Raw genomic sequence first — 12817 nt, 5'->3', positions numbered from 1 at the left:
ACACCAGAAATATTCACAAATACTAAACACATTTTTATTTGATCACAACAGGATCTATTGCTATATCACAAAATGTTCCTGTGTTAAAACTTAAATTATGTTTTACAGACATTACAGTTCATACGTTCATATTCTATTAGTTCATAACTAAAATCATAACATTAGTTTGGTGCAATCCCAACAAAGGAACTAACATCTGCCTCTCAGACAGTAAAAAGTGCTTTTAGGATGCTTCAAATAAACATTATTTAATAAAACAGTGTTAAATAATAATAATAAATAAGATATAAAGAAAAACAAAAATGAACCTCTGCCATATCTGCATTTGAATAAATACCTAAAAATATCGATACAGTACATTTTAATATTGATACAGTATTGTGAAATGAAATATTGCGATATATTGCAGAACCAATATTTTCTAACACCCCTAATAACAAATGAGGTGACGATGATTTTTTGGTCTAATCTTGCTTTTCGTTTTTGGGAGCTTCTATGAAACTGGTCCCTAGGGGCTAAAAATTCAAACCAGATGTAGATTAATGTTATGAAGCCAGTTTGGAAGCTCTTTGGGTCTGTTTTAAAAATAAATATTTACTGAGATAAAAGAGAAACCATTTTTCAGATTAAACACATTTTTATATGTTTTTTTTTTTTTTTACAAGAATCTGCATGTAACAGTAAAAAGGACACAAAAATTATGCGCAACTATTTTTTTTTAATATCTTTTTGTTCTCTCACAGGTACATTTTGGGAATCAAAGTAAATATGCAAGGCAGAGTGTTTCACCAAAATGACCGCTGCTGAAAAATCACTCGATATTTATATGTGTTTAAATGGGCAGGTTCTGCATATAACGCCGGTAGACACGATGGGTTACGCGCAAAACCTGGAATGAGACTGCCAGTTCATGAAAAACCGGCATGTCTGGGTTAGAAAAACCCCTAGGATTGTCACATTTAACACAGTGTCTTTATTTATTGTGGTATATAAGACCATTTCAAGCCATGTTTTACAGATCAAATGCACTGACACTGAGGTAACTTTTCATGTCCCAATTTTGGTCCTATTTTTGGCCCCAATATTTTATTAAAAATTCATTAATTTTGTGATGGCTCAGAGCAAGAGTATAATTTTTATCTGAGGTCATCATTAGGTGCATCCTGGAGGCGAAATATGTCTAAATTTCTCCTTTACTATTGGGTCTAAAAAAAGCTGGTAAAGTGCTAGATACCACAATAAACCCAGATTCATGGAAAGAGTCATTTAAATTCTCAAATGCTAAACTTATAAAAAAAAAATATGGAAACCAGCAAATTGTTTAGACAAACTGATTTCATCCAGTGCATTTTAAGAATTAATGTACACCTTTCACACTCTCAGAAGGGTTTGAATACTGACATTAGCAGCTGACAGATAATAGGTGATAAAGTATGTCATTTTACCATGAAATACTGTCTGATCTCCTCCTCAGTTGTGTAATAATAACACTTTACCCTAATTCCTTGGGATTTATACAAGTTTAATGCATGAGCTCATTATTTTGATCAGAGTATTTGAGCTTCACCCCTTTAGTGTGACATGACAGGAAAATGTCCACCATGTGAGTATGTTCTACACGCTACTGTTTTCTGCAGAAATCTGTAAACTGACAAAAATCAGGACCATACACTTTTCCCTGTGTGTCATGATTTGCTGAGGTATAACTGTAAAATGCATTACGCCTATGCATCAGTATTGCTTCCTCAAAACAAGGGTATGAGTATTTCATTCAGTGTCTATACAGCCAAACTTTTCCATGGGGTATACGAAGCCACTGTGATCCTTAGGAAGAACTGTACAGAATTGTACGATTTTTACAGCATGGATTTTCTAATGAACAGTATGTACATTTTCTTGACACCTTAAAGTCGATGCTAAGTGCAGTTTTCCTCTTAAATACTGTCCTGTAGAAACTGTAGCAGTCAGGGTTAAAACCATACACTCATACCCACCTGCTTTTACGTTTTGACTTATTGAACAAGTTGTGTCCAAACGAGCCTCTGCGGAGCCTTTTTGCAGCAGATATTCTGATTTGTTAAGGTAGAAACTGGTATCATTACACACGCAGGGGTTTCACATCACGGACGCTAACTGTAACAGAGTTTTTAGTAACACGTGTCCAATGCCTGCTTTTACAAACCAAAATATGTTGTTTCAGATCAATCACTTGGTTCTGGTCATACAGTTTGTTTATCGCCTGGTTGTAAAGAAAAAACGGAACAAGATCCAGAACCAGATCTTGGCCGTAGTGGGTGGTCTTTAAATGTTTTGAATGGAGAGCAGAGACAGGCCTTAAATTTGTGGAGAAGCCTCAGCGCTACTCTGTTTTCTACCTCACTCTGCCTTTCCACCTCTACCTCTGCTCTCCTTTGTGACGGTATTCACTTTTCTTTTCAATGACCCACTCTTTTACAATGAACTGAGTATTTCTTCAACGATATGGGGACTGCGCTTTGGATGTAACGCGACTGTAAAGCCACTTTAAAGTATCTATGTACTTTTTTTTTTTTTTTAGATGGTCCAGCGTGTCCAGAATTCAACATCTCTGCAGTCTGTGTTTTAGCTCTCGTTTAGCTTTTCGTATCATCTAAAAACTAAAGAGCACAAAACCGTCAAATGCCAGATGCATCAAATATTCTGTATTTTGTTTTCTGAACCGCTGTAGGAGACACTGGGGGGGGGTTGCATTTTATTGCAACCTGCCACTTCACCTCTAAATAATATTAAATATTACACACTTTAACTTTGGCAAAAGGTGAATTCACACTCAAGAACTCCACAAAATCAACAGTTAAAAATGAATTAGAAGTTTTCTATTCTTATTCTTCTGATTTACTGCATTGCTTTTTCACCTTGGAACGTTTCATGTTTCCTTTGCATGCATTATGTGTGAACTTCAGGGAATTAAAACATCTGTATATAAATTATGTGAAAAGTGACAAATACTTGTGATATGAATTGTTCTTTTTTTCAGTTTTGTTATGAAGAGTTTATGCTGCTTGCTGATTTTGTTACATATATTAATCTGGCCTTGATCTGTGCCAAGAATTTGCAACTAGATTTTTTAATTTTTTTTTTTTTTTTTTTTTGGTGAAGCAGATGCAAAAGACTGACATTGAACTCAGCAACAGCAAACTACAATCTGCATCATGTGATATCATTTATTAGTGTTTTGGATTATGGTTACATTAAGACCGAGCTACTCTATTATAAGTTGGGATGTTTGCATCTGAGTCAACTTGTATCTGCTGAAATTTTACAAACAATAAACGTATACAATGCTAAATACTGATGTTTCATGTTAATGTAGCTGCAGATTCTTATTCATCAGGTTTTTCCTTTCATTTGTCCCTTGTCATCTGTATTTTACAATATGTTTTGCAGTTTTTAAACATTTTTTAATCATTTGTGCCAATCATTCTGGTAATTTGGGACACATTTTGATTAATCACCAAGTCTATCATAAATAGTATTTTTCTTTCTTGTTTTCAGCCTCTGTATTTCCATGAAGGAAATATGCTACAAAGTAAAATACTGTAGGAACTTATGTTAATGTGGGACAAACCAGATTTTTACAGCCTTGGTTCTGTATATTAGAGTATCATTACTACAAATGTCCAAATTAGTTACCTCAGTATGCTTATATTATAACATGTATGAAGCAAATTATATAATTAAAAAAGATTGCTAATGCACATTTTTCCAAGATTTTCAGACGACTTCATACAGTCCGAGTGCGTGGATTTTCCTTCAGTTTGGGGAAGACTTGGCTGTATGGGTGAGGCACAGTTTTCAGTGCACTGCATTTTTCCAATTAAAAAAAAAAACAAAATTTTCTACCATTATTATGACTATGTTTAGATAGATAGATAGATAGATAGATAGATAGATAGATAGATAGATAGATAGATAGATTAGCTTTTTTATAGTATAGCAATCTATTAAAATTGCATCCCCTTCATGTTGATATGTTGGTATCTTCTTGCCGTTACACAGCCCTAATAACAAATAACTAGGCTTCACTTTTACTATAATCATCACATATTTTGTCATTTTTCAAGGTAGTGTTCAAATTTTTTTTTTTTTTTTGCAAATACAATTCCATCAATACACTAGTCCCTCAAAATAGATTACATTTGATTATTATTTATTTATTTATTTATTTATTTATTTATTTTAATTATGATTTTATTTATTTTATTTAGTTTTTACTCAAGCCTAGGCTTCATCTTTACAAACCTAGTAATTTCAGGGTAAGCAGTCTAATTTATTTATTTGTCTTTTGCCATTACACAGCCCTAATAACTAATAACTAGGCTTCACTTTTACCATAATCAACACATATTTTCTCATTTTTCAAGCTAGTGTCCAATTTATTTATTTATTTATTTATATTTTTTTTATTTTTGGTGGCTACAATACAATTCCACCAATACGCTAGTCCCTCAAAACAGAATACATTTGATTATTTTTAGTATTTATTTATTTATTTTTAATTATGATTTTATTTATTTACTTTTTTTTTTTTTTTTTTAAACTTATGTCTAGGCTTCATCTTTACAAACTTAGTAATTACAAGGTAAGCCGTCTTATTATCTTCTTAGTATCTTAAAGTCTTATTTATTTATTTATTTTTTTGGTGAATATTTATATATGTATTCTATATTTACAGCTAACCGTGTTTTAAGGGCTGCCTTCCTACTGTTTCTCCTCGTTAATAGTAATGAACACACGGGAGATTTTTTCCACAGAATAAACCCATTCAGTCCATTTCTAAATCTAACCAATCAGGGCTCAGATCGGACCTGACACATCCACTCAGATCCACGCCGCGGCTTAAGCTCCAGCCCTCCTTCACAGTATTAATTTGGCAGTGGGACAATCTGCAGGACTCACTACACGGAGAACAGAGGCTGCGTGACAGTTTGACACGGAACGGGACCAATAACAGCTGCAACATGGTGGATGCTTTCTGCGCGACGTGGAAACTGGTGGACAGCGTGAACTTTGATGATTACATGAAAGCACTGGGTGAGCAAACTGTGGAGGATTTACTGCAAAATGCATGGATGCATGTTTATGTGGAATCATTCGGAAGGGAGGAAACACTAGTGGTTATAAACTGACTGCACTTAATGTATTTATAGCATTTTCATTGTATTTTAAGTGTATTTATAGTATTTTAATTGTATTTTAACTGTATTTATAGCATTTTAATTGTATTTTAAGTGTATTTATTGCATTTTAATTGTATTTTAACTGTATTTATTGCATTTTAATTGTATTTTAACTGTATTTATAGCATTTTAATTGTATTTTAATTGCATTTTGCACTGTAAAGCACTTTATGACTCGATGCTCTATAAAAAAAAAAGTACTTTCTTATGTATTTGTCTTGTGTTTTTGCAAAGGTGTTGGTTTTGCCACAAGACAAGTGGGTAATGTGACCAAACCCACAGTTATAATCAGCCAGGATGGAGACAAGGTGGTGGTGAAGACCCAGAGCACCTTCAGGAACACTGAGCTCTCAGCCAAACTGGGAGAAGAGTTTGATGAGACCACTCCTGATGACCGCCACGTCAAAGTACGTCCACCAACAGGTTCAGGTTTTTACACAATAACTGGGTTTGAAAGATGGTGAGTGGAGTGGGTGTAAATCACATGTCTCTGGTTTGCAGTCCACTTTCACCATGGATGGAGACAAATTTGTCCAGACGCAGAAGTGGGACGGAAAAGAGACCAAATTTGTCCGAGAAATCAAGGATGGGAAGATGGTGATGGTAAGACGAATGACATTATGTAATATTAGATACAGATAAGACCGAACTTTAATGACACTGATGGGAAAAACTTGTGCCGCGTATTGACAACAGAGTTAAAAAATACAAGAATAAAACAGGTAAAAAAGTCTAAAACTAAGTATGAATAATAACCAGAGATAAATGAAGTAAAATAAGGTAGAAGAGAAGAAAAAAATGCATAAGGGGAGACTGTAAATTAACCATAAATTGTACAATATTTGACGAATATATTGACAAATAAAGAGAAGTCTATGTACAAGGCTGAAATAAAAACCAGACATGAAAATAATTTAGTTAATTGAAATACACTTTACTATATAATAAAGAAAAATATCAATGAAGAATGCATCATGGACTAAATATAACATGAAATAAGACAAAATTTTGCTAATCCTGAAGAAAATTCTTGTGCCATATATTAACAGCAGAGTTAGATTATTAGAATAAAACAAGCAAATAAGTCAACGGTAACTATGAATAATAATAATGATAGATAAATTATGTAAAATAAGGTAGAAGAGCAGAAAAAAATCCATATGGAGAGACTATAAATGAGCCATAAATTGTACAGTATAGGAAAATAAATTGACAAATGAAGAGTAATAGGATGTGTAACAGGGTTATAATCAATGAAAACTATGACTAAAACAAAAAAGTAGCGGCTTTATTTAATTTAAATACGGTTTTCTAAGACACAGAAAAGAAAAATAGCAATGAAAAATGCAGCATGAACTAAATATAAGACAGAATCTTACTAATCCTGAAGGAAATTCTTGTGCCATGTATGACAATAGAGTTAAAATATATGAATAAAACAGGTAAATAAGTCATAAATTAAGTATAATTAATAATCATAGATAGATAAGTTAAATAAAATAAGGTAGAAGAAAGAGAACAAATGGATATGGAGTGAGTAGGAATTAATTATGTAATATACAACGTATTCACAAATGTTAGGTTATGTTATTATAATGAATGAAAACTATGACTAAAACAAAACTAGTCTTAAAGATCATTTACTTGATTGAAATACACTTTTAATACACACCAATGAACAATGCAACATGAACTAAATATAACAGCATTTTTTTTTTTATCCCAATAAGGATGAAAGGATTTTGCAATACAGGACTTTGGAATAATCAGTGGTTTCAAGGTTCAAATATCTTTATTATCACAGAGGGGTCATTTGTTTTACAGCCAGCAGTAAATAAATCAATAATCAAACAAACAACAGCAAATCAGTATCAGTTATTTTTGCAAAATCCTGGATTATTTCGTACACCTTTTTCATCTAAATGAAAGGAAAAGTAAAACTGCTCATGTACTTGTAAAATCAACACTAAACTGACATAGAAATGGAACAAAAAAGTTTAAATAAAATTAAAAGAGCATTTCACAAACTGAATCACTTCTTGTTTTTAGTTTTTAAAATGTCATAAATAAAAGCAGATCCCAAAGATGTTCCACTAAAGCACCACAGTTATAATTTTATCATCAAAAATACAGGAAACAACGAATAAATAATTCAAGTCGGTGAAAAAGTCACTAAGTTAATTAAAAACTGAAGCTCTCATGTCTTCTGTAAACAAATGTATGAGGAGGGAACAAACTGACAGACTAAATAAAAATAATGCTTTCCATTTGTAAAGTAGTTTGGTCAGTTTCATTCATCTCATGTGTATGGAGTCAAACCTGCTTCATTTACATTTTCTGATTACAGTTATGGTTCAGCGTGTTCTGTCTTATTGTAGTTCTGACAGACTTCTGCTTCTTCTTCTTCTTCTTCTTGACAGACTTTGACCTTTGAGGGCGTCCAGGCGGTCCGTACGTACGAGAAAGCCTAAAGACCCAGAAACCATCCCAGCACTGCAAACAATTACTAAACCAGCATCCCTAACTATTTTGTATCGGTCGTTTTTACAATATGCAGTGATTTATACTTGAGATAAATATTTTGGGAATTCTTTTCTAAGATCTTTTGTAAGAAATTCCAACGTGGTGTTGGAGGCTAAACTGTTTCATTCTTTGTATCGCTTGTGATAAACGAAACAATAAAGGATGTGTCTAAAGCTCAATGTGTGATGTTTCAGTTTAGTCTTTTCAAAGGGAGAATGTACAACTCTGTGTTCAGACTCCTGTGTCACAGTGGAGTGTGGGAACAGGCCTGTCCCTGTGATGGTCCAGATCCAGGTGACAGCTGCAGGGTGACGGTGCAGGCTGTGGCCGTTGAACTCATGACAGGGAACGTCCGCTAATAACCTCCAGATGGCTTTGGACGGCAGAGAGCTGCAGAGGAGGGGAGGGGGGAGGAGGCGAGTGATGTCACCGGCCTCGGGATAATCTGGTTTAAGTTGTGGTGTCATTACGTAGAGGCATCATTCGATGGCGTGGGCCAACCGTGGCATGACAGGCAGATAGTGGTGAGAGAGGACACTGAACTGGACGTGGTCAGTGGGAATCAATCCAATAGAGGACGGTCAGTGGTTCAGTGTCTAAACATAGTATCTGTCAACCAGAACATGTCGACAGGAATTATGAATGTACCTGCTGTTCATTGTTCATCAGTAAAAACAAAAGGAAGTTTAACCCTTTCATGCATTAATTACAAGAACCTTAGTTCAGATTTTTTTCTTGAGTGTCTTTATTCCTCCATAAGCATGAAAAAAACAATGTGATCAAGTTGTTTTTTTTTTTTCATGGAGTTACAAAAATGTCCATGGATTTAATTTTTGAAGTAAAGAAACGTGTTTAAAACCCAATATCAGAAATTGATATTAAAACAATGAAATAAAATCTGATGTTTTCTCACATTTTAACATATTCTAATGCTAATTATTACTCTTTTCATGGAGATAATATGCCAAAAAAAACCCAAAAAAAAACAACCTTTTTTTTTTCTAACAAATAATTGATCTACACTGAAACATGTTACTGCAGATCAGGTTTATCAAGAACAGCAAAGTTACAGTAATGGTATGAATTACAATGTATGAGATGATGCATAAGTGTCCACTGTGTTGGCTGATGTGGAACTAAAATAACAAAACCCATGAATATACAAGAGAACAGCTGGAGAATAACTGTCCACTGTAGTGACCATTTTGCATGAAAGGGTTAACAGTGGAGGAACTGTGTGATGAAGTGTATGGATCCATTCAAAATCCAATACTATTTACTCTACAAAACATCAATGATGAGGTACAACATACAGTTATGGAAAAAATGATTAGACCATCAAAGTCATCAAAAACAACTGTTATGCAATCAAGTACTAACTCCTGTGTGTATCATGTGACTAAAACAGACAGAAAAGAAAACATGGAATGCCTAAAAGCACTGTTTTTGTCAGTACAATGCCATAGATATTGATGTAAGAACTGAAGTGATTTTGGTTATTATCAAGAAAACATGGAAAATGGATAGATATCAGCTCTGAAATTAAACTACTATGAGCTATTTTTGTTGTTATCATTATATTTGTCCACACAAATGTACCTTTAATTGTACCACGCATTAAAATGAACAAGAAATTGAAGTAAACAAGGGTGGTCTAATAATTTTTTCCATGACTGTATCTCTCCAGATGCTGCTCAGGGCATGAACCGATGTTATTTCTTTGCACGTAACCATGGTAACCACCCTCACCCCTACTTCCATCTGGGAAATACCACTAACTGTTTTACTGTAAAACTATTTACTCTAATGGTAACTTTGTAAATGTGCAAACTGCACCAGCATCTGTGTAATACTACGGACCACCAGCCACTGGGCTCTGTTACTGCCGTCTGTTATTGTCCATTGTCACTGTGACTGCATTGCATTGTGGGGATTTTTATGCTAGAGTTTGCATACTATAATAGTATGCAGCTGACATATTATTGGTTTCATACTATGGTGTCAGACATACTAAAAAGAAACCTGTGTACTGTTTTAGCCACTAATTAGCATGTTAGTGTGGAACTCTGGACACCTCCCATGTTGGCACAGGTGAATGGTTTCTATGGTTACTCCTGTCACTTTTCTCAGTAAAGCACAGACGCTGAAGCTGATGGCTTGTCCACACTAATACTGATATTTTGCAAACATTTTTCTCGGTGTGGGCCCATTATCCACATGAAAACAACTCTAGCTTCTTTAAAAGTGTATTTTAATGTTTTTGTGTCTTTTACACCTTCTAAGATTGCCAAAAACTCCAGTTTGTGTTTCATCTGGACAGACAGACTGAAGAAATCAGAAAATGATGGCATTATCTCCCAGTACATACATGTTCGTTCATTCATTCATTCATTCATTCATTCATTTTCTGAAAAGATTAATCTCTGAGAGGGTTAAGATAAGATAAGATAAGATAAGATAAGATAAGATAAGATAAGATAAGATAAGATAAGATAAGATAAGATAAGACTTTATTTATCCCACCATGGAGAAATTTCAAAGTTAACAGCAGCAACATATAAGACGCAATCACAGAGACAAAAGACAGATAGAAAAAAACACACGTGTGAAAATGAAAAATACAAAGAGAAAAATTCAAAATTTGGCATTTATATAAATATTTATATAAATAAAGTATTTGAATTCTAAATTAAATACTATGTACATATTTACATCATCATCATCACTGCAGGATGCTGGAGTTTATCCCAACTACTAACAGGTAAAGTTGGGGTACACCCTGGATGTGTCTACAAATCATCGCAGGGACAGTACAGATGAACACAACAGAGACTTGCATTTACACTTATGTGCAATTTTAGTCTGACCAGCTAACCTGCTAAAGTGCATGTCTTTGGACAGTGGGAGGAAGGCAGCATACACACCCTGTGTACGTATTGTTGCACACAAGGTGTGTATGTACTAACCAGGGTACACATGTACTAAATACGCACATAAGACCTCAGATATAGATCATTTACAGTACTGTGCAAAAGCTCCGGGCAAACATCAGGTTTGTTGGTTTAGTAAAGCTGTAATGAACATATGCATTTCTCAGTCTCTGTATTAAGATACAATCTGGATATATGTGAAGTATGTACATCAGCAAAAACTAAAGTTACAGGGAAAAACAGTTTCTATAAACCATAGTGGTAGTATTTAGTATGACTTCCCTTTACATTTAATATGGCTTTAACCCTTTTTGTTCAATTAATTTTCTGATGTTTTACACTGGGTTTCATCTAACACATGTCAGATGTTTCTGTTTGTGCTGCTTCTTGTCATGGGTTCACAATAAACACTGACTTTAACTTTTAGAGCCCATTTAGTTCAGTTGTTTATGTGCCTTTTAAGGCAATTATTCTCTGTATTTTCTTTTTGTATCTGTAGAAAAGACAATGTGAAACCAACTAACCTAGAGGTGGCCTAAGACTCAGTCTGAGTATTACAGTGTGTTAGATCACTAACAACATAGACACATTTAGGAGAAGTCAGCAGGAACATGTGGTAAAATTGACAAAACAAATCAACACTTAAAACTTGCTGCTAAATCCACCAGAAACAACAGTGTATTGAACCATTTGCAGTGAGATGTAATCATTTTTGCGTTTTATGTGGGTACAGCAATATTTTGTGAAATTGAGCACTCAGAGGCCTCTTAGACACAGTGGGAACTTCAGATCACCAGCAGAGACAGAAAACATAGCTGAATGTATTGATATGAATTTTATAAAGATTTAGATGAAATTGTGGGGGAAAAACTACAACACAGAAAGAGTGCATTCTCTGGATTTGAACAGAATCAACAGCTCTAATTTACTGTTGGGTGAGAGGGGTGGGTGGATGGAACTCCTATCACTTTCAGGCTCATTGCTCAAATTGTGTAAATCCCAAGGCTTTGGTTGCCACACGGTCTGAAAGAGGACAAATGTGGCTGCATTTGTGGAAAAAATGGTGTCATGATTGCAGACAGTCTCAGAGTAACAGCAGTTTTAATGGAAATGCTTTGAATATTTCCAAAGCCTCTCTGCTCTAGAGATCAGTGGTTTTAAAATGAGAAGCACCAACAAAAACATGTAAAACTTAAACTGTGAGTTCACTGATACTGAAATACAGATTGAATACAATCCACTCTGAAGTCTTGAGACCTGTTAAAAGTCTCCAAAGAGGGTTAGGTTTGAAGAATTAGATTCACTGGTCCTGGTACAAGTATTTTAAGGACATTTCATTGGTTCCATCCTTCATCTTTCCCACACTGTAAGAATCAGACCCCAGCCCTCTGTCACTGCCCTGTGAGTTGTGTCTCGCCTACTGAACAGTGGGACTACAAGAGGTCATTCTTCTCATCTCATCGCACAAGCTGCCAAGTTTTTGGCTACCTCTGAATAGACAGTGACACAAAGAAACTGTGGTAACTGGAGTGGAACTCATTTGGCTGTTACCCACTGAATTAATTTGGATCGAACCCCGTCTTTATGCTCTAGTTGTAGTACACCCAAAATTGCACTGATTCTCACAACACTAAGCAAATCCATGTGCCTAATTATCCAGCTCAAAGACGAGTTTGAGGATTATACAGCAGCATGATCTCACTGTGTTACTTTAAAAGGTCAAAAACAGAGTTTATCGTATTCCATGATGGTGTAGGATGATAGTTTACTGGAGCGTCTTCTGTCCTTGGTGGGTTTAGGTATGCTTCCCAGAAGAGCAGCAGGGTTTTTTCTCTTTTTCTCTGTGAAATCTGTGTCAGTGCTGGAGACTGACCTGTAGTAACCTCTGTCTGGCCTCATTAGAGAAGGACCTGCCCACCTACTCTAGATCCTCCTTTGTGCTGACTCTATCTCCCGTTCACAACCACATACTGTGTGGAAGTGATTTTAATTTGGTCAGTGCTCATGTTAAAAGGTAACTTCACTTTTTTTTTAAAGTCTAGTGTGAAGGATTTAACCCATAAAGACCCAGTGTTACTTTTATGACATGTCTCAAATATTTTTTTTTTTCTATTTTTAACGTTTCCTAACTAATTTATCACCATT

General features: G+C 34.7%; 1 protein-coding gene across 1 annotated transcript; it reads left to right on the top strand.

Annotated features, from left to right (window-relative positions):
• Positions 1-4910: 4910 nt before the first annotated feature.
• LOC115413669 (fatty acid-binding protein, brain-like) lies at positions 4911-7921 on the top strand. The gene is made up of 4 exons (XM_030126688.1): positions 4911-5073; positions 5454-5626; positions 5721-5822; positions 7640-7921. Exons 1-4 carry the CDS (start codon positions 5001-5003, stop codon positions 7688-7690), a joined length of 399 nt encoding a protein of 132 aa, XP_029982548.1. The 5' UTR covers positions 4911-5000; the 3' UTR covers positions 7691-7921.
• Positions 7922-12817: the final 4896 nt, after the last annotated feature.

Source organism: Sphaeramia orbicularis, chromosome 22 (assembly GCF_902148855.1).
Source record: "Sphaeramia orbicularis chromosome 22, fSphaOr1.1, whole genome shotgun sequence".
Lineage (NCBI taxonomy): Eukaryota > Metazoa > Chordata > Actinopteri > Kurtiformes > Apogonidae > Sphaeramia > Sphaeramia orbicularis.
The sequence above is the reverse complement of the archived record's forward strand: the minus strand, read 5'-3'. Positions and strand labels throughout refer to the sequence as shown.

Bases quoted from the DNA above. Each gene is read 5' to 3' on its own strand.
- LOC115413669 (XM_030126688.1), top strand. From the start codon at position 5,001: ATGGTGGATGCTTTCTGCGCGACGTGGAAACTGGTGGACAGCGTGAAC. The intron at 5,627-5,720 runs GTACGTCCACCA...TCTGGTTTGCAG, and splicing joins CTGATGACCGCCACGTCAAA to TCCACTTTCACCATGGATGG. The intron at 5,823-7,639 runs GTAAGACGAATG...TCTTCTTGACAG, and splicing joins AGGATGGGAAGATGGTGATG to ACTTTGACCTTTGAGGGCGT.